This window comes from Hippoglossus hippoglossus, chromosome 3 (assembly GCF_009819705.1).
Source record: "Hippoglossus hippoglossus isolate fHipHip1 chromosome 3, fHipHip1.pri, whole genome shotgun sequence".
NCBI classification, from domain to species: Eukaryota; Metazoa; Chordata; class Actinopteri; order Pleuronectiformes; family Pleuronectidae; genus Hippoglossus; species Hippoglossus hippoglossus.
The window spans coordinates 20,376,796-20,398,654 of NC_047153.1; the positions used below are offsets into that span (position 1 = coordinate 20,376,796).

General features: G+C 43.3%; 1 protein-coding gene across 2 annotated transcripts in view; it reads left to right on the forward strand.

Annotated features, from left to right (window-relative positions):
• LOC117755467 (semaphorin-4B-like) overlaps window positions 1-21,859 on the forward strand; it is a 58,946-nt gene that overhangs the window by 18,814 nt on the left and 18,273 nt on the right. For both annotated transcript variants that reach the window (XM_034575324.1, XM_034575315.1), the window contains exons 2-4: window positions 5,638-6,091; window positions 20,907-21,067; window positions 21,694-21,756. In XM_034575324.1, coding sequence (XP_034431215.1) covers window positions 5,971-6,091; window positions 20,907-21,067; window positions 21,694-21,756 — 345 coding nt within the window. In that variant the 5' untranslated portion in view covers window positions 5,638-5,970. The remainder of the gene's footprint in view (window positions 1-5,637; window positions 6,092-20,906; window positions 21,068-21,693; window positions 21,757-21,859) is intronic.

A 21,859-nucleotide genomic window follows, 5' to 3' on the forward strand; every position in this document is an offset into this window, starting at 1 on the left:
TTACCCATATGCTCCTATACATTCCTTAGAAAGCAATTAGTTTTTTACGCTCCACTAAATGCTAGTATGAGATTTCAGTCTTATCTTGGTGTATTCCTCCTGTTTTTATAATTCCTCAGACTTTTTAACTTGTCTTTCAGGCCCTTTTACAAATTTTGGAATGATGACATCAGATAGATACTGTGACACAGGCCACATAATACATATGTATTCTCTATGAAAATCATTTTAGAAATCATGCCTCTTCTGATTTGTTTGTGTCCTGTAGTTTACTGTCAGTGATGTCATCATTGCTCATCTTTTATCAAACATCTTCTTTATCCCTGAGCTCCCTCACCCAGACATGCTGATTCATACATAGACTTTGTGTAAATTCCTGAGTCACTGTGATGATGAATTTACTATGTGCTCTGCCAACTCAGGAAACAATTGCTGCTGCCTCGACTGCTATCGGGAGAGTTTTTCACAGTTTATTTTTAACCCGGTCGTGATTTATTTAGGAGACTTATTTCATGGTGCTGGGAACAGTCGGCTCAGCTGAAACCTGCATTACTTCCCGTTACGTCTACGGGCTGGACGAGAGTACACGTGGTACCCCTTGTTCACACAATGTATTATGCACAGTGCTGTACCTAATAGGTGGCCTCCAACCCGGACCCGGACTCCATTTAGGATTTAAAAAGTTTCAAGTTAGTTTACTTACCTTGGAGTGCCCGTTTTATTTTTTTATCAAATGGACTAAATTGTGTTCAGGCGGAGTTGTGGTTTATTTAACTTTGCCAAAAAACTGTGGTGGGCTGAACGCGAAAAAGCGAGGGAGATGCTCCGGATTATCTGCAGAGTTTCTCCGCCTGGCTAGTAGAAAGTCAGGAGAATCGGATGTGTGAACACAGCAGGGGATCCCCGCTGGATTCACCGCGAGCGAGTGGGGGGTTGATGACGCTTCTATCATGCGACACACACAAAAATGGAAAAAATGTATTAATTAATCTCAAGATGAAGATGTCAAGAGAGTTTGAGGTGATAAGAGCCGACACTGGTGTCTGTGTTGTCAAGAAAACCACGTGGTTTCCGCAGCGAAGTTAATACGTCACTTCCTGCCTCTGCCTGCTGCATCCGACGGCTTCGCTTTCTCGCCTGAATAATGTGGAGGATTTCTTGCTGTTGTGAACGTGTCTGTGAGCCTCCCCCTTGTTGTGCATGTGTGGAAGGCAAACTGCGGGTAAACTCCGTAGCCAATTCTCCGGATTTTACCCGCAGGTCATGTCTGAAAAAGAGCTATAGTCATTTGATGGTCAACCATTGATTTTTCTTTTATTGAGGTGGGGGGGTTTAAACCTCCTCCCATCTCCCTGCTTTGAAAGCAATCATGCACTGCCCCACTCAGCGAAGCAATAAGTGTGAGTTATAATGACAGACACAGCAAGGAGTCTCTGCCTTGTCAGTCACCTCCTGAAGTCTTTTTTGCCCAACATAATGGCTCCATAAATCCTGGAGAGTCATTTAGACCAAAGGGGCTATGTTGTTTTTAAGGTCACATGTGGAAAAAATTTACTTTTAAATCATGCCTAAAGTAAAACAATTACCTTTTTGGATAAGTTCTCACAACGTCACCTTTTAAACGTGGCAAAAAGTAAGATGCATTCATAGTTCCCCATCACTTTGGTGTTTAACAATACTGTTAATGGATTTGACTGCAACATAATGTAGCCTCATGTCAAGATCTGTGATAGTACTATCATCACAGGGTCGTGCCTGGCTGCTGCTGATCATCTCCATAAGTGCCTCGGTCTGTGCCAAAGACTAAATGAGAGACAAGTCACTTCTCAGAGATGAGTTATTGGGAGATGGTGGTGGAACGCAAAGCCAAGTCGTGTACTCCAAGCTAGCCAAGTGGTTAGCATTCTTTCTGCTCCCCCTCTATTGAACTTGCTATGACCTGGCACAGAGTGCGTCGTCCAATGTATCTGTCACATCCTTTTTCTCTCTGAACAGATGCAGGTATTAATAGGGATCCTCTGGGTTGCGGGCGGTTAGAAAGGTTAATGAATCCGTAGCCTGAAGCAATATGGCACCAGATCCCCTCTGCATGGACACAAGTTGCAGCAGACCCTCCCCTCGGCAAGCAGATGGGTCCTGTGGCACTGACCATACTGGGTTGTCTGTAGCAGCAGAAAAGAGCTCTAGTCCTATAAATCCCACAACTGTTGTTTCTAATAAGATCACTTCCTTTGCTCAAGTACTTGCTGTCAATCATGATTTAATACTTATTAATATTTAATACTTTTTCTCTTCAGATCCGGGCTTCATTGGTCCTCAGAATGGATTAGGACTCTACATGATTAATTTGACTAAAATGCATGTACTTGGGACACGGTTGTCAAGCCAAAAATATGTAAAAGAAAACAGAACAAGTGCAGTATTACATGAGTTTACATGCCCTTTGTGCCCTTGCTAAGCCCCCCACGGATCTGCCTCTGGGTTCTGGAACATCCGTCTTGTCCTCCTCAGGTGCTGGCCTCAGTTAGATGAACATTTTAGGCATCACACCCATGAGTCATCCTGTGCTTTGGATTCCCCAGATACCTTAAATTTCACACTCTGCTACAGGGGCCTCTTTATATTGACATCACTTATTTACGACTCGGCACGCTAACTTTTTGTTTTGTTGTTAAATGTCTGTTGAATTTATCAAAATTTTACTTTAAAAGTTTTTCAGGTGTCCTTGAAATCTGTAGGTATGTTTTTGTTTTGGTACATTGATGGAGAAGAATTAAAAAAGTGGTTAGGGTTGTGATAATATGGCAATCCGGAACTAATCAATGAGAATAAAATATGTGTATGGCATTTATTCAGGCCTTTAAACTCTTAAGTTGAGCACCAATACCTGGACATCAGAACTCTGCGTCGTAACCAAAGTAAGTCTGTTGGAATAACAACTTTTTCGGACACTGAAAGGTCAATGCAGGAGTGTTAAGGTATTCCTTTACGCATTACGGCCATAGAGAATTACCCCAAAATAATTCATCATTCCCAACTCCTCAGAGAGACAGAAAACCCTCCCCAGCAGCACCCGTCTCTTTTCATTAAAGTTTTAAAGGCCTCTGGAGTTACATAAGGATATGCGCTGGGCTGCCATGCTTGTTGTTGCAGTCTCAGCAGGCATGAGTGGGACCAGCAGAGGAGGAGGAGGAGGGAGATGTTACAGGAACATGGCTGGGGTTTTAAGCCTCTCGTGACTCAGCTAGCTTCACTGGAGCAGTTGCTAGTGAAGCGAAGAGTGACACATGGGTTCATTGCTCAAGAACCTGGGAATTGTGAGAGACAAGGGTGTGACAGCAAGACACGGATGCAGAGTTAAGAGGAAAAGGGTGTTTTATTCAGTAGAACTTGTGCAATCTGTGTTGCCAGGGAAAAGGTGAGACAGACAACCTTCCACCTATCCTTCAAAAATATCCGTTCTTCAGCAGGAGCACTGCCTGTCAGTCAACTACAATCTGCCTGCTACCAGCCACAAAGTCAACAGGTCATTCAGTCAGTGAGCTGCCAGTCTCATCCAGCTTCCCTGTTAGAGACGTGGTTGTAAATCTGTTTATCCTGCACATAGTTGTTGTTTAACCAGGTTTACCAGAAGTTTAAAAAGGTCCTCCCCAGCAGGGCTCCATCTCACCAGACGAGCAGGGGCCACTCGCTGACCCCCGCTTGTCTTGCGCTGTTGTTGGATTTATTAGCTACCGTAAATATTTGAGAGAGGTCTTTAGGGAGTTGTTGCAGTGATGCAAGCTCTCAAGCAGAGACGCCATGTGCTCTCCAGTGTTTACTTTGTAAACGTCACCATGTATGTGGGAGCTCGGGGGAGACATCCAGCGCTGTCAGCCAAATAAGGAGTAGTGAGTTGTTTTGTATCCCAGGAGCAGAGTTGTATTCTCACTGAACTAAGGTGTCTGTGCTTCTCCTGGTATACTGTTGACTTTGTACCATGTGAGTGTCGGTGTTTCTGGCAGTGGTGGCTATCATAGAAAACATGGGTCACTACTTTGCTTTCAGGCATGCACTGAAGTCCGGACATCTTCCTGACATTTTCTGAAAATTCACAGCGTGTTTACAAGTGAGCATGTGAATGACGTGTCGAACATGTGGTGGATGCAAAACTGGAATAATTCAAATATTTCTTAGAAGAATGAATATTGACAAAAATTCATCAGGTGGTCATAAACAATCTCCACACTCTAAATGCATGCTAACGTGGCTAGGATGTGGACATATGCAGCTGTTTGCTAACAACTTCAGGTCAGTGTTGTGTTTACACTTTGATGGTACTGTATCGGAGTATCAAAAACTAACTCATAGCAGGTCTAAGAAGTACCAAGAGATAATTTCATGATTTATCACCTCCGGCAAGGAGTTTTCATTTTGCAAATGGTTTGTTTATTAGGTAGCCTCATTACACCAATGTTACTGGACAAATTACCACAAAACTTAGTGGGAGGATGGGAAATATGGTCCAAAAAAGAACCCCATAAATTGTAATCCTCCCCAAATTTAAGGGGTTCTTTTTTGGCCCATATTTCCCATGGATGGATCCAGGAATCTTTTTTCACTTTCGAGATAGTGTGTTGTGTTCCCAGGGATTTATAGAGCTTGATGATAAATAATCAGGCTTTTGAATTAAAATGTGTTTTCATAAGGAGACTGTTGGGTCTTGGCGAAGCTATGCACCACTCTAGTTTTAATAATGAAGTTTCAAAAGAGGTACACAGATTTATCTTCTGTATTTTTTTTTTAACAAAAAAGAAAGAAACAGATGGGAGGTTTCTTCCAAGAAAGCTGACCCCCTACTAAATACAATCTCAGCATATATAGCTACATAACGTGCACCTTATTTGCACACTCACACTGAAGCCAATAAAAGTCGGAGTCATGTTCACTGCGCCTCTTTGAAACAAATTACAGAGTGGTCTTGGGAGTCGCTGTTCTTTAATTTATTTCTCCACATACCACAAAATTAGAGCCAAGCTCCCACAGGATCTTCTCCATTATCTCTTACCAATTGTTTATGATGGCTTAATTAAATATAGAGATTAAAACAAAATCAAACGGACGCTTTATCTCACAGAGAAACTTTGTGGGCTGCAGTGCAAACGGCAAATCAAGACATTCACTTAAATTATAAAGTTTCCTAAACCCTCCCAGCTACAATGTGATGAGTGTGTTTACGTTGCTGGCTGGTGGTCTGAATGACCCCTTTAGCTGAGTTTTACTTCTCTGGCAGTGCGATGACAGTAAATGCTGAAAGCACAAATAGTTGTTTTAGTCTTCACGGCTTAAGCTGGAGTCACCAGTGTGCTACTCTTAAATATTAAAGTGTCGGCTCTGAGAGATGAGGCAAGTCATCTTTGGGTGATGCCAACGTTTCCTGTCAGAACAGATAAGTCATCTGTTGTGTTACTGTTCCTCACCATCCTCGAGATTAACCCATCGCCACATCTATCAACTCTTTTTGCTTTTGTAGTTGTTTGCTGTTGCGTTAGGAGTTTGGAAAAAGATCTGTTATTCACGCTCGTGTTTCATCTTTTTCTTTTAAACTTGTTTTTGGATCAAACCTAAAGAAGCCGCTTCTCTCTCTTCTCTCCACAGATCCAAAATGACTTTTACTAAGTGGCCACTGGTCGGAGCTTAGCGCTGATCCATCGCAGAGCTACTACGAGTGGATGAAAACCAGCAGCTTTTAATCCAGAAAGGATTCCTCTTCTCTGTGATAAGAGTCTACTAACCGTGTGTAAGGACCACTGGGAGTACAAGAATCAAGTCAAGAACACGTTCCCTCACCCCTCACCCCTCCCCCCCTCAGCCTGCGGGAAGATGAGAGTGAAAAAATAAAGCTCTGCAGTCCAGGAGCTTAATGAAAACCAAGGAATCTTAGCAAGCAGCGTGCATTTGTTTATGTCTGTGTGAGAGGATCCAGTAACCATGTGGACGCTAGCTGTGACTGTCCACTCTCTCCTCGCTGCTATGCTGTTATTGGCTACCTACTTCCAATCAGGGATGGCCACGGAGGAGGATGTCACACCGCGCATCAGTTTCCCATACAGTAAGTCTAAATGAATACCTGACAAACTTGTTATCAATAGAACTTGGTGTTTTGCTCAATTGCTGCATTGTATAGCTGTGTATAGCTATGCTCGTGCTATCGTCCATAAAGTTTTTACTGTCCATGCAAACAGTCAGACCTCATAGTTTATGCTGCAGTTGAGAGCGTACCCACAAGTGACATGCAATGTAGTAGAACGTGTCTTTAACTCTTAAGTCTGTGTACCTGTCACTTGAAATCCCCCCCCCGCGACCACCATAGATTGAATGAATTCTGTGGGTTGGGCTGTTGCAACCATTGCTAAAAACATGCTATTTTAGTGTGATTACAGGTTAAACAAAATAAGTAACTGGTGGCCTCAGACATGTAGCTTCAGCCTCTGTCTTATACACAGTGCCATATATGTAGCAATCAATAGCACAATTATGGTCGATTTTCATAGTTGTCAGTGTTTTTAATTAGCTAGCTTGAAAAATAAAGTCACTCTGGGCAATTCTATTATCTCAAATTTACGGTAACGCCGTCTTCAGCTGAGAAGTCGGCTCCAACTGTTATAGTTTAAGCAGCCAAAGTCAACAGTTACAGTCAAGACCTGCAAAGCCTGTTTTTTCTTCTTGATGCCTCCTAATAATTTTGAGGGATAAATCCTCCACAGTTTTCTTTGTAATATGCCGTACAAAATTGGGAAGCTTGACAAGTGTAACAACAATTAAAAACATAATTTGGGTCAATGGTGGAGAAACACAGCAAACATAGCCGTGCGTTAGTGATGTGTAGTGAAGCAGCCATTGCAACAGTGTATTCGTAGAGTACAAGTGCCTGTTGGCCCCTGATGTGTACACACACACACACACACACACACACACACACACACACACACACACACACACACACACACACACACACACACACACACACACACAGGCCAATTTGAAGTTGCTTGGACTACAAACACCCCCTCTCTAAAGTGCAGGCAATTATTTCAAGATTAGATGTCACTTTGTTACAAAATTTGCTGTTTTGTTGTTTTTACACTCTGAGGCTCGACGGGGAGAAGTGTGCTCGGAAATAACATGCAACTCCTCAGACTGACGCACCAACAAAGTGTGACAGTTTGGGGCCTACAAACTGTTGCACCACACATATTGTCTGACATCGTGCATTACTCGGCTCACTCGGCTCTTCCTCCCTTTTTGAGTCTAATTCCACTGTTTGATACTGTTCAGCTGAGTGCAACAGTCGACCTCACAAACATAAACCTTGCGTGTCTCCTGGTGAATCCGCTGAGTGAGTAGCGGACCCTTTTTCCACCTGACTTCACCACTGCATGTAATTACTCACGCACGCACTGCAGCGCTCCTCATTATAATAGCTGTGGATTAAGCTTTCATAATTTTAAAAAACATGTCGCTGTTTCTCTCTATTTGTTTAGCTGACAGCTTTTTGGGTAATTGATTGATGCATTATGGGAGCTTATGACAAATACAGGAGGGAGTCGGGGAATCAGGTTGTTGTTCGGCTGTTTGGCAGACTGGGGAAATTGCTTTTCAGGGAAGTGTCACTTAACACTTATTTTTTTAACATCCTGTGTTGTAGCTGTAAAAAAAGGACTGTTCATCATCATGTTTCTTTAAATTGGCTCTCTGGTTCCTGTATTTTTATGTCTGTGGTGTCAGAGGTACTCACACAGGCAAATATGCCGATCCAGCAACAACCAAAGTACAGGTCTATGTGGATGCAGGGGTGTTTTGGCTCCTGTAACCACTGCCTTTCTGTGTTTGAAGTTCCCTCCCTCCGAAAACAGCAGTCTGATGTTTTCTTCACTCCTTGGCCAACTCAGCGAGGCATCGTGCCGTAATCCACACGCACCGTCTCCCACTTTGGCATCGCTCATACCCCGAGAACAACCTTTCACATACTTGAGCCATTTAACTTGTTTCTCAAAGAACTAAATGGATTAAATTGGCCCAAAGCTGGTTCCCAGCAGCTAAGTGTTAAGCAAACTGCTGATGTTTCTCTCTCCCCTCCCTCACTTTGCTTAACTCCATTGAGCGTTGCTAATCTAAAATTCATGATTGAGATCATTGCGGCTTGAGAGCATAAGTAGTAGTGTGAGACGACACGCTTTTCAGCTGATGATTCGGTGTAAGAACATCCTTTTAAAACATCACTGACACTAAGAGTAACCTGTTTTCATTAAGGATACAGCTTTACATAAACAGGGTCTGCAGCATCGCTCACATTATAAACTGTACAATCCACATACACAACTATAGGGCTGTGCAAAAAAATATCGGTACAGCTAACTATTGCAATATCTTTTTTCCTCGATAGAGTATCAGTAGTCCTGCCTCTTCTATCGATAGTTTTATTTAAACATAAATGTGAGGAAAGCGGTGCAGAGCGGCCTCTCACTGGGAACCATCGGGGGTGCCGCTGTGGAAAATGTGCACTGATATAAACAGATGTGGATTCAATGTGTTGCAGTGAGGAGAAACGGATGTGTAAGCATGGAATAAGTTCAAAAGCCACAGTGCTTTGTGACCGACAACGTTGCATTGTGATAATAGCAGAGTTATCAATACTATGCAATGTACATCAAGGTGGTACACAGTAAGTTGTATTTTAGGCTCTCATTTTATACATTTGTATCATAACGTGATATATACAAACCATGCATGTCCTTGCCAATACACAGCCATATAGCTACAGTTTAATGCACATGTCTTATACTAAACATGAGAAGCTGCTCACCACTTAAAATGTCTCGTTTCTCTGGTCTGTAGGAAAAGGCGACCTGAGCTGTTTTCTCGAGTGAGGACTCTTTTCTTTTTGTCCGTCTTCTCTCCTCTCGCTCCTTGCTTCTCTGCTAATGAGCGGGCTAATCTCTCGTGTGCAATGAGTGGAGGTTTTTGTGGTCGCTGCAGTGGGAGAGCTTGTCTGTTTTTCATTATGGCTCTTGTGCAGAGAGGCAGCACAAAGGATCATGGGACTGGAAGCAGCGAGCATTGGTTCGGCGTGCCGCATGTAACACTGTTGGTTATCAGAAACTCTGCTCGGTGCTGAGGAGGTGATTTTGTTTTACTTTAGTTTTCTCTCACGTGGAACAAGTGAGGAAGTAATTCAGCTTCAGCACTTAATAGAACAGTTTACCTTAATGAGCTGGTGAGAGCGTTTGGCAAGCTCACTGTTGTTTCTCCTGTTTAAAGCTGGGACTCCGGTGCATCCACTGCATTATACTGTCACTGGGAATAAGGTTGCATTATATTTGCTCTCCTGCAGAGAGTTTGACGTGAGAAGGGACGTCTGTCTCATGTGTGTCTGTGCAGTAGAAAGCAAAATGCCCATTTAAGCCGAGCTGTTGAGCACGCTGATTATGCTCAGTGTACACAGTGTCCTTTCCCGTTTACGTTTGGTTTATGTTTGGCGAATATTGTGCACTTTCCCTCATGCATGCTAATCCGGTGACCTTGGCAGTGTGTGGATCGCAGTGCAGGAACGGAGGAGGGGCAGTGAGGGAGAGAACAGGGGGGGGGCGGTACGTCAGGCCAAATACTCGTGAGGTTTTAGACATGCTCCGGTGCCCACCTAAAACCCGGCAAGGACACGCCCACTGATCCCAAAAGAAAAGCCGGTCGGCGGCTTCCAGCAGAGGTGGCACTCACAAGTGCCCGCATGTAATGCCACAACAGCTGCAACAATGGGGCGTAATCACAGCACATCAACTCCGTGTGTTTCAGACGTTCTAAAGGCTTCGTCGCCTGCACGCTCCAGGGAACGTACAGAAAAGTTCAGTCCTCGCCGATCTCGATCAGGAGCGTTTGATTGGAAGTAAATGGCGAGTGGCGAGGAGTAACGGTGTAGCTGGTAATTGAGATGGACGGAGAGGAATGTGAGGTTAAACAGTGTCAGTGTGCGTTTTTTTTTGTGGATTCCTGTGATGAACTGTGGATCGGATCCAAAACAAAAATGAGCATAGTTGCTGCGACACAGAAAACATCATCTGAATTAGTCTTTTTGCAGCATAGTGATTTATTCAGCATGGATGTTTCTGCAGCTCTAAATCACCTGCTCTAAAAGCAAAGTCCCACAACATAGCTTCTTTTCTTTTTTTTCCAGTTTTTAATAACACATCTGCTTTTTCCACAAAACATTCAGGATTTAAAATGCTGTGGAATAAATGTATCACTGTGCACTTTATTTTCCTCTAAGCGCAGAATCAATATCTGACTTACTTGGTATTCTGCTCACGTTTTACACACCTAAACATTTTTTTTATCATGTTTAGCTGGTTTAACATGAATTACTCACTCGCTGTCACTGTCGCACTGCAGCCTCCACCGCGCACACTGTGTGTCTGAGGGTAGAACTGGAAACACACACTCACAGGGTTGTTGTGTGGAAACTCATTTTGTTTGCTGGTAAAGAATATGACAAGGTGGTACTTTGGGCTCCTATTGTTATCATGGAAGATTCGTTCATGTACATTATCGCATAATAAAATAATTGAAGATAAGTGTGTCCTAATATATTTTCCAGTTCCAGGTTCCACACTTAGAGTGGAGGCAGAAGTGAAAGGGTTACAATCTGCCGTCTCAAGTATCTTTAAAATTCAGAACTTTCCTGATTCAGTTCCAGTATGTTAATACACTCCACATGCCTCGTGTTCCTGCTGGTGGGTGTGTGTGAAAAGAGAGAGTGAGGTGTGTGTGTGTCCCTGCGAGGCCTGGTTGGTTGTCTGTGTACACTGAGCTCAGGGATTCAGTTAAAGTTTCTGATTTTATACGAGTCCTGTCTGATTCATGTTTTTTACATAACAGTAACTGACAGTCGGCTGTGCCTGTGATGCTCACAGACGCAGGAGAGCAAGGTTTGTTCTCATTTATACGAGTGAGACCTGTCCACCATAAACCGTGTCAGGGTAGAATGACCCTTATGATCAAAAACATATGGCTCCTGATAGTGGGATGTTCTGCTTAATACTGTTGTCAAAGTCAAATAGTAGAATATAAGGATCGGACCCATTTCCCGACACTCTTGGCCACTGTAATGAGTCACTGCCTCTGCAGTCCAGGGATATTGGTGCCATCTGGGCAGGAGTTTTGCAGGTGCTGCAGAGGGCTGGTCCAACTATGACAGATGGGTCAATGTGTTTGTGAGAGAGACAGAGAGCACTGCACAATAAAGTTTGGGATGCTTCATGTTACCATGAGAAGTGACAGGACAAATGAGACTGAGGCAGTTAGAAGGAGACAATGTGCTGTGTTTCACTCTGTTCGCAGCAGCTGCAGGTGTGTGACGGTGTGTGAATCCTCAGGTTGTATTGTTTATTTTGCTGTTTGCACATGTAAAATGAACACTTTGCTATCAATAATGTTGGAAAAACATAGTGACAGCGTATGTGTGCTCGTGTGTGTGTGTGTGTGTGTTAGTGTGTGTGCACGCAGCACAAACTACCTGAGGAGAAAAAGCAGTCTACCTGTTCTGACTTAAAAAAAAAATCTCCACGATAAGAGTCTCACAAATTCCTTACTGTTATACAAAAACAATCTCTCTCACACACACACACACACACACACACACACACACACACACACACACACACACACACACACACACACACACACACACACACACACACACACACACACACACACACACACACACAGTGTAGAGGGTGGTGTGTATGCTTTGGTAGAACTGTAAGATTTTCAAAAAGCCCCAGTCCAGAGTGAAAGCCCTTAGTAAACTACAGCCTGCTCAACTGGTGTCTTAAGAATCAACGAGTGTGCAGACTGAGGAACGGCAGCAGAGCTGTATGGCCGTGTGGTTTGATGGGATTGTAGCTGCAGCAGAAACCATCTGCAGCCATGTGCACGCCAGCTGGATCTGGGTATTTGCAGTGCCGACACAAAAGATGTTTTTTTTTTCTCTTCAAGTCCACTTGGCTGAACCATAGATACCAGGTTATTTATCAAGCCGATCTTTCTCTGTGTGCAAGTAGAACAGAAGTAACCACAGTAATACAGAAAACATTTGAGGTGGTGGATTAGGATATGGATCATCAGGAGCTGCGCAATATTAGATTATTAGAGTGGTTTGTTCTGCAGATTTCTGTTCTGGTTGAATTTGACACCTGTAGTTTCTGTAGTGAGCAACAAGTTTAATGCGGCAGCAGATCGTCCTTGAGCAGCAGCTTTGTCAACCAGACGACAGAACAGCATGTGGTGTTCTCACAGAGAGAAAATCAATGTTTACCTCAGTGGAAAAAGACATTACATTTACATCAAGCTCACATTAGCAGTAACTCTGACACGTGCATTGTTTATGGGCGGAATGCAACTTTCAGGAAAATTGTCAGAATTCAAATGATTATTTCTTATTTCACAAGTGAAAAATTACATTCTCAAAATATCCTTTTATAGCAGACTGTTACAAATCCGATTTGATTGATTGGTTTATGCATCGATTAATTGATTGAACATTTTTGGATTTCAAAATCTCCAATTCATAGTAATATAGTTAACTTCACCAAATACATGAGTAAATTCCATTCGAAACTTAATGTCGCTCTCTCTCTCGGCTCCTGTTTTGTCGCCAAAACTGTGAGAGTACAAAACGACCAGTGAGAGGCGTGTGTGCTTGTGTGTGTGTGTGTTTGTGTCAGATACCAGTGACATGTACTGTCTCTCACTCTAGAGCGAGTGTAGGAGTATGATAGAGAGAGCGAGAGAGCGGCTGAAGAGTCATCCCACACATGACAAGCACAGGCACGTCTGTTTTGAATACTGAGTGAGGAAATTATACCAACTATCTGTCTCTCTCTCTCGCTGCAGTCTGGGCTTGAATACCCCTCTCATCTAACACATCTCAGCGAGCTCAGCATTCGAAAGCTTTCAGCTTCGATAGGCCGCTGCCCTCCATCCACTGCTTCTCTGAGTGGTGGGTAGGTGGGTGTGCCAATCCGCTGTGCATCAAGACGACACCTAAGAGCCAATAATTACAGAGCAGAGCGCCTCTACTGTGTCAGGCTCTTTGTTATCTGCTTTTAAAGAGATGCTGTGTTTCAGGCACTGACCTCATCACTGGCATGTGTGCGTGTTGTTGTTGTTGTTTTATCTTCAGAGAACCAGCATTCCTCAGTTCACCTTCGAATGTCCCACATTTCCAACAAATACTCGGTCATTTTGTTGCTGGTCTGTTGTCACCATGTTGTGTCCCTGCACATGTAATCATGTGGTACCGTTAACACATGTAACAGAGTAATCCTCACACACACACACAGTGGACACAGGATTTACACACTGGTAGGCTCTGGTTATTATCTGCAAGGTGCAGCTGTTTCTCAGTATGATTTTAAACACAATACACAACATAACGCACAAAAATTGCAGCAAACCCACACTGTTCTTTGCAGTGATAACACATATGAGATGGCTTGGTGTTATAGATACTATAGATATATTGTAGATACATCTCAAGGTCCAATGCTAAGTCTTCTTTTCTCTGCTCCATCTTCCCTCAGGTTTTGTCTTTATCACATTTCAGTGGATTTCCAATAATTGCATGCATTATATTATATATTAACATAATGTATAAATTTGTAAATGTTCCCTTTTTTAAGTCTTTCTGCTAATTCCAGAAATCCCTGTCTTTGGCTCGCATATCTTGAGAACCATTCATTTTATCAACCTTCCACTTGTTGTCCAAGTAAGTGCAGTGTAGAATTTGGTTTGATTTGGGTGCAATATGTTTAATATTAATAATATTTGAATAAACAGACAACCAGCGCTCTGTGGCGGCTGATGCTGATCATGAAAACAGCTCGTTCAGGACAAAGACAACTGATGGTCCAGTTCGAAGTTCACTGAACTTTGAATAAACAGGTGAACAGCTCTGTGTGCAGCAGCTCCAGGGTTGTATGGACTGAGTCATGCAGCAGATCTTTACTTGGTGCGGCTAAACTACTCCAGGTCAACTACAGTTTCAGAAAGAATACTGCAACCAGCATCACCACAGGCCAAACGAACAGTCCATTCCAAACAAGGCAGTGAACTAGGACAACAAAATTCACCAAAGTTCATTTAAAATTGAGTTTAAAATGACACGAAAATGTGTGGAAACAGTTTGACCCATCTCTTCTGTCCAGCGTGCCCTCTCATCTCTGTCTCTGTGCCCTCATGTCTGGCACGCTCCCGCACAGCAGCAGAGAAACAAGGCTGCGTTCGGCTGCCGTTCGGCTGCCAGTCGTCTGCGTCGATGAAATAACCATCACTTTGCCCAAATATCAGCGGGAGCAGTGCTGCAGTGACCTTGATGTGACTTCCGTCAGGAGCTCCAGCGCCGCTATCAGGCCCATTGTCAAATCACGACGGTGAGCCTTGAAGCTGTGTGGCTGTAGTGTAGCTTCAGCTGACAGAGCAGAGACAGATAGTTGTTTTTTTAAATACATTTGTGTCTTGCATATGAGATAAGCAGAGCTCGCAGTGAGATTAATATCAGTTGTGCTAAAACACTCCTCTCCTCTGGATCCTCTCCACCCGGCAAGTGAACCCCTTTGTCCCCGTTGCCCCCGTTGCCTTGTGACTTGGCTCAGGCTGCTTCAGTAAATCTGGGGCATGTTTACAGTCAGGGCTTTTAGGAGTGTCTTGGGCGGCGGATGTCTACCAAGCAGCCAATCAATCGCCCCCGCCAATGGAGTGCTATTAAACCTTTAGAAAAAAGAAATCACTTGACCTTGCTCTATTTTCTCCGAAACATGATGCATGCCAAAGTGCCGGCATGTATTTGATTTCTCAGAAACATTGTGTCGGCGAGCTGGCACCCTGTGGTGATATCTCAGTTTATAGCTCAGCGGTGAAGGAGCTGAACACACTCCGCTGTGACTCAGAGGACCAATTTGATGGTCTGGTCTTTCTGCCATGTTAGTTACACATTTTATTCTAACATTCAAGAAGATGTGAGGATTTACAAGAGATCATTTATACATGAACACGTCTACTACATTACAGACACTCTTAGGTTTATCTCAAGGTCTTTCTGTTGAAAGACCGTTCTGTGAAAGGAACATCAGAGCAGCAGCGTCAGTCCTCCTTCACTGGCTACACAGGATCTTGCAAACAACACTTGCTGGTAGTTCCTGATAACTCTCTTACACCAAAATTATCTGGTAAACGTTTGGGTAAACTTGCTAGCTCCTCTCCCATTGCCAGTAAACAAGTTTCCCTGGTGCAACATGTTAGACGTCCCAAACGCTCCCATAACAGAGGTGCTCTCTCTGTGCGCTGTTATGACAAATTTGGGCGTTCACCTGTTTGTCATGTTTTCATTACTGTGATCGGAGCCAAACACGATAAATAATCTGTGTTTTTTTTACCCTGTAGTGAAAGCTGATTGTATTCATTCCTACTGTAGACAAATGCTGGATGTTTTCTAATCAATGGAAAAGGGGTTTCAGTCCAGGGTGGTAACTAAGGCAGACCAGACTTCTGCCATCAGGGCCCCCGAGACTGTGGAACTCCTTGCCTGGGTAGATTAGACCAGCACTCGCCCCCTTCATACAACATATTGTTTTTATAAAAAATCCTTTTAGTGCCTGATTTGAACAGATGTTTTTTGTTTTAATATTTTCTTTTGCCTTGCTTTGTTCTGCATCGTTTTGTTCCCATGAATTTTGTAAAGCACTTTGTAACCTTGTTCTGATAAGAGCATAAGAAACAGTTTTATGTATTATTTATGCATCTATTCAGACATATTATTTAAGTCTTGCAGAATACCTCATCTGAAAGAAGGAAGCCACCTATTTGAGGTGATGCAGATAATAGCCCGACCAGCTGAGCGAGTGGTCATCTTATACATATCCTGTAGGGGCCGCGGGTTCGGTTTATGGCCCGGAATCTCGCTGCATTTCTTCCCCATATTCTGTCCCTGTTTCACACTTCGCTGTCCAATCAAAAATGACAGGTGGCGCTAGAACATGTAGAGATATGTGTTACATATGGAAGGTGATTCTGACAATAACAGAAGAATTCCACCATTTTCTGGCACAGATGAGACACTTCACCTTGGGTGTATCGGTTTTTTATTCAAGACGTTTGTAGCTGCATGTTGTGTGTGAGTCATATTCTCTCTCTGTAAAGTAAAAAAAAAGTTTCTGTGATCACAGAGCAGCTGCTCTCAAACCCTGATGTCATTTGTTTCTGCCGTCATTACCTCCACTGATTTAAAAAAAGAGAAAGAGGGAGAGAATCATTGAATACAATGAACACACTGCCAAAATTTAATTTCACCTAATTACTTACTGAGAGGTTTTTATCTGCCGCTGGAAAAAAGATATTCAGTTGAATTTTGCCGGTCTGGCATCTCTCTGTTCCTGCAGCTGGAAACTAAATGGGGCTTTATTTAACTATTCCAGATTTGCACCAATTTCTTTTTCAGCCTCTCCTGCAGTGTGCAGCCTTTTATAACCACAGGCAAATGTACTCAGTTGACTCTCGTGCTAATTCAGAATGTTAGCAGCAACAATAAAGTAGCCATACTGACGGTTTAGGTGTGATGTGATGAGCATTAGCAGGGGTTGAGGGTCTCAGCTTGGTGACAGCCAGCTGATTAAACAGCGGGGGTGATGAATGGACCTTGGGCCTGGCTGTTAAAGGGGAGGGCGGTTTGCTGCCGCTCTCTGTGGCTGCCTGGCATTCTGCTTCGAGGGTGTCAAAACGCACAAGTGACCTGCTGCATCAGAGACGTCTGTCAGACCTGGTATTACCATCCGTGCTCAGTGATCCGATTACAAGTGGTCAGAGCTAAGTTCAGGTCTGACGAAACGCTTCCTGAGATCCGATCACTCAACCACATTGAGAGGTGGACTGGAACGCTAGCTGACGTCCTCTGACCTGCTACAGTTTCACCAAAAATCAAACATATTTTTAAGTTTCCTTGTGCCCCAGTGAATTGTTTGTATCCTCTGCCACAATATCATCACTTTCCAACTCAAAACGAGAATGTGCACATTCTGTCCTTCAGTCCCTTCTGACTCGCTACTCATTCTCTTTCTCTCTCTCTCTCTCTCTCTCTGGCTCGCACCAACACCCAGACGCCATCACACTCAAACATTGCGATCGGACCCATCTGTGAGATCAAACTGGGGAAAAAACAATATTATTTGCTCTTTTCGAATACAACTTTTGTACATAGGAGGTGAGATCCAATCACAGGAAACACATTCTGGACAGATGTTAATACCAGGCCTGAACAGGGTCAGAGAGAAAACCGGGGCAGAAAACCTCAAAATATGGAGCCTAATGCAGCAGGTATAGAGATCTTCGAGAAAAAGAAAGTCTTCTGAAGATCCATTACATAGATGGAGAATGAGGAGAGAGCTTTGAGTGTCTGTTTTGAAATCGCTGCATCTTGACACAGCGCTGACATTTGTTCCCGCTCGACCTTCCACTCTTATCACAACAACATCTCAGAGTAGTTTGAAAATAAATGTTCTTCCCCCGACCGTCTCCATGTTTCTACATAGGTCAACATTTCAATCCTGTCTCCCTGATTACAACAACCCGACCTGAAGTCCCCTCTCTCCGGTCAACACTCCCACCCCTTCAGCTAAGCAGCCTGTTCCTGAACTTAAAGTTTCATGGCTCAGCTCGCCTCAGCTCGTTATTTCATTGTCTGTCTAACAGGATGTCACTGTGATTTATGTCAGAGAGTTTTAATATGCCGAGGGAAGGCTGTTTTTGGTTCCAGTGAATAGCCAAAGCCCAGGGGAGCCGTGACAGCTATGATATGTCCCCCTGTTGAGCAGCGAGATGGCTCTCCTTTGTCTGCCAACTGCAGGGTCCACTGGGACTGAGAGCATCACTCTTTATGAGCATTTAGGACATTTTTAACAGACTTAAATTACCTTGAAATAAAACCAGTTTTCCTCCACATTGGGAAAACTCGTATTTCTCCCTGCACTGAACGAGCCGAGGATGACAATAGGAAGTCTCTTTCTGTTTCGTACTCCCCTCGATTTTAATGACAGGCCCCTCTCTTCATTGACTCCAGATGTCACCACGTTTTGAGCTGAATGAGGGCTGTTGATCTGGAGAGAGGCTAAGATTTGATTTTTGGACAAGATGGTGCTTGTGCAGCTGGCTTTCGCTCCCACGAGGCGAGGACGAGCATCCTGCCAAAGTGCCTCGAGCGTTCGATGAGCCATTTGTTTGCAAGCATATTGAAAAGTTTAAGTTGTGGGTTGTAAACATTTATTGCTGTTCCATTTGCATTACGGCCCAACGCACCACCTGGAGTGTCGGCGATAAATGCACTGCTGGTCTCTTTCTCTTGCTATCAGAAGTGTCTAAAATTCAGTTTTCTGGTTATGCACAGAGGGGTGGAGGGGGAGACGGGCTGTAAATGGTTTTAACTGCAGCAAATATTAGTGTTTACAACCCCAGATACAAGCCACTTATTTGGACAAGCAAATGGAGACCATGACCCCCAGCATTTTGGCTCGGGGGGGAACATGGAGTTTGTTTAATATGCTTGGAATGGGAGACCACAGATAAACATTTACAAATATGGTCAGAAAAACAGCAAAGTTTGAAGCACATAAAAAAAAAAAAGGATTCACAAGTATTTGATTGCATGAACTGTATCCTGTGTCTTTAGTCAGCAATATCAAGTGATAAAGTCCCCCTCAGCCTGGGCTCGATGCGGGTCGGTCACAAAGTTGAAGGCCCTACAGTATATAAACCGTTTCCCAGGATTTCTTGGAGCTTGTGTTGGCCTTTTAAATTAGCTGTTTTTAAGCAGTTTATCCAGTGAGTCAAACTAAAAAGTGACCAGCTGTCAGACCTCATGCTGCTTACAAAAATAGGCTCCAAACATCAACCCCAACCTCTCACAAACATCACTTTCACAGTGGCAAGCTGCAAAAAGCTGGGAGTAGATTGCAAAGCTGAAGGAAATGTTATAAAAAGAGGAATGTATACAGTGAATCTGTGCTTCGCAGAGGCTGCAGGGGAAGGAGCGATGAGAGGGGAAAAGTGACTCACTGGACTTAAAGCCCAGCGCTAAAAAGATCCATGTGAAGAGGGTGGACGAGCAGCAGAAGACATGTCAATAAATCTCTTATGCTGCTGCCGGTGCTGAGCAGAGCAAAGACAAAGCGGGCCAGTGCAGGAAAGTGTGGATGTGGTCATATGACATGTTCTCGTGGTGCTACTGTAGCTGTTGGATGCCACTGTGCACCAGGGGTAAACAGGAGGGAGGGATACAGACATGACAACATGCTCAGCGAGAGCTTTGTATCACAAACGTGTTTGACAGAAGCGCAGCACTTTGTGATGTGAGGTGCAGGAGAGGGACGTAGTGTCATGTCTGTCCACTTGTTCTCTGTCCTGCTGGATGAGGCTCCCTCTGAAGCTTTGACAGAGACTTTCAGAGGCCTAAAGGACAGAGGTCATCTTATGGAGATTTGTGTCATTCGTACGATACCTTTTTATTTTAGTTCATTCATTTTTTGCCATGGATTTTTGTGAAGCTAAGTGCTATTCAAATAAACATATTATTATGATTCCTTGCTGGTTCTGAGGTTGGATAATAGACTGCACATAAAGATGAAGTGAAGCCGAAGTGTCAGAAGAAAACACTTCTCCATCTCCAAAAACTTTGGGGGGGATTAGATCACGTCAATCACGTCGATCAATTAAGAAATTAAACTTGTCCTTCGCGGTCCCACTATTAGCATGATTACTAACTTTCTGAATGTAGACGACTGTAGGAGAAACAAGTGTGAACTAGAATGGTTCTCAGTAGAGCACATACCTCCACCAAGGCCCAAACTCAGTCAAGCCGCACCAAATCACACAGACACAATAGATATCAGTCCTTTTAAATAAGCCTGACTTTCATCTCTGCATTATCTCTTGAGACGTTCTCAAAAAACGCTGAACCTTGCAATGTGAAAAGAAAGTGAAGAATTCCTGGATCCACCCCCTTTATCAAATCCACTCCAAAATGAAAAGGGCTCTTCCTTTGGCCATTTTACGCATCCTGCTGACAGTCGAACAGCAAATGAAACTATAAAATGAAAAGAAATAATAAATACTATTTAAAGAGCTTTTTGTCTGTATTTCCCATTTGAGCAAGCCTGAAAATGAGGAATAATATTCTTGATTAGAATAGACTAGAATAGATCACAGTTCTTTTCCATTACCAGAGGGGGGTTTCTTATGCATTCATTTTTATTTTTAAATATATATTATAAACAAACTTTTCTTCACTTTTCTCTCAAAATCATTGGTTGAGGGAGAAAACAAAGATAATGCAACATTCTAGGCTGCTGTAGATTCTTTGGTAGAAGTTTGAGAATTTGTTTTGGTGCAGGTTATGTCCCAAATTAAATTGCAGCACAATCGTTGTCAACTTCTAGCAAACAACACTATGTATTACTTCATTAAATTCGCTTATATCGTGTAGCTTTAGCACTTTTAGCGTGAGTGGTTGTTTTCTCGTTGGATGTGAAGAACTCATCTCAAAGTTTGTTTTGCAGACTGCACGTGTTCCATCACAGTTAAATCGTTTCGTTAGTTATTCAGTCCTGAGAAACAGGTGAACAGGCGCTACGTGAAATCCTTCCTACTGTGGAAGAGGAAATCATTTATAGTTTGAGGAAGGCAAAATCTATCTGCTTGTGAGCATGTTTATGTGTGTTCACATACTTTATGCACCAGGAAATGTTGTACACCAGTCTGTTCCTGTCTGTGTCCATCCTGCTACACGGTGATAATCTTCCCTATGTGTTTATTTTTCTGCTGCTTCCCAGACGCAAAGGAGAGGTCGGCCAAGAGATTCTCTGCGGACGGCGTCTTCAATTACACCTCTCTGCTGCTCAGCCAGGAGGACGACATGCTGTACGTCGGAGCCAGGGAGGCGCTGTTCGCCCTCAGCCTCTCGGACATCAGCAAGAGCAAGCTGCAGAAGAACGTGAGCATGTCAAGAGTCAGGAGTGCAATGAGCTTTTGTTTAGGAACGTGATGATTTAGTCTCACTGGCATCATGGTTGCAACAGACGCTATGAGACTCATTTAAGCAACAGTTGGAGTTAAAGGTTGGGTTGGTAATTTATGAAACACTTTTTATATTATTTGTTGAAATCCTCATTGTCCCGATATATTTCAATAAACAAAGTTGTCTGGAAAAAAAAAAACGCTCGCAGGACTATAAGAAACACGACCTTTGGACCAATGAAACGATTGGTTGGCGTACCTGTCTGTCACTAACCGACCTGTCTCCCTCATCTCTCACTGCACATGAACGTCTTGAGTCTTTACAAGCTGGAGAGGCTTTCCTAGGATTACCAACCCTAGCTTTAATGATGTTGTTTGTAAATAGAAATATTCTGTGTTAAATCTCAACAGATTGCATGAGTCTTTGTTGTTTGTCCATTAAAATAATTTAGATTGTTGAGTTTTTGATCTGCTCCATACATGACTTCGTTGTTTACACTTCAATTTTAAAGAAACGGTTGTCAGTCTTCTTGAAGAACAGCCGAGTCGGCATGGTTCCCTGATTTTCACATGACTTATTCAGCGTTTCTGTTTCATCTTCAGCTGACGTGGGGCACTCCTGCAGGAAAGAGAGAGGAGTGCAGCTTCAAAGGGAAGAACCTGGAGGTGAGTGGCTTCTACTCCAAAACAACTTTTTGAAAGTAACTTTTAAAAACACAGTTCCCAAAGAATAGCCTGGATTTCCTTGTTGAGCGTGTTTGCTCTTTTC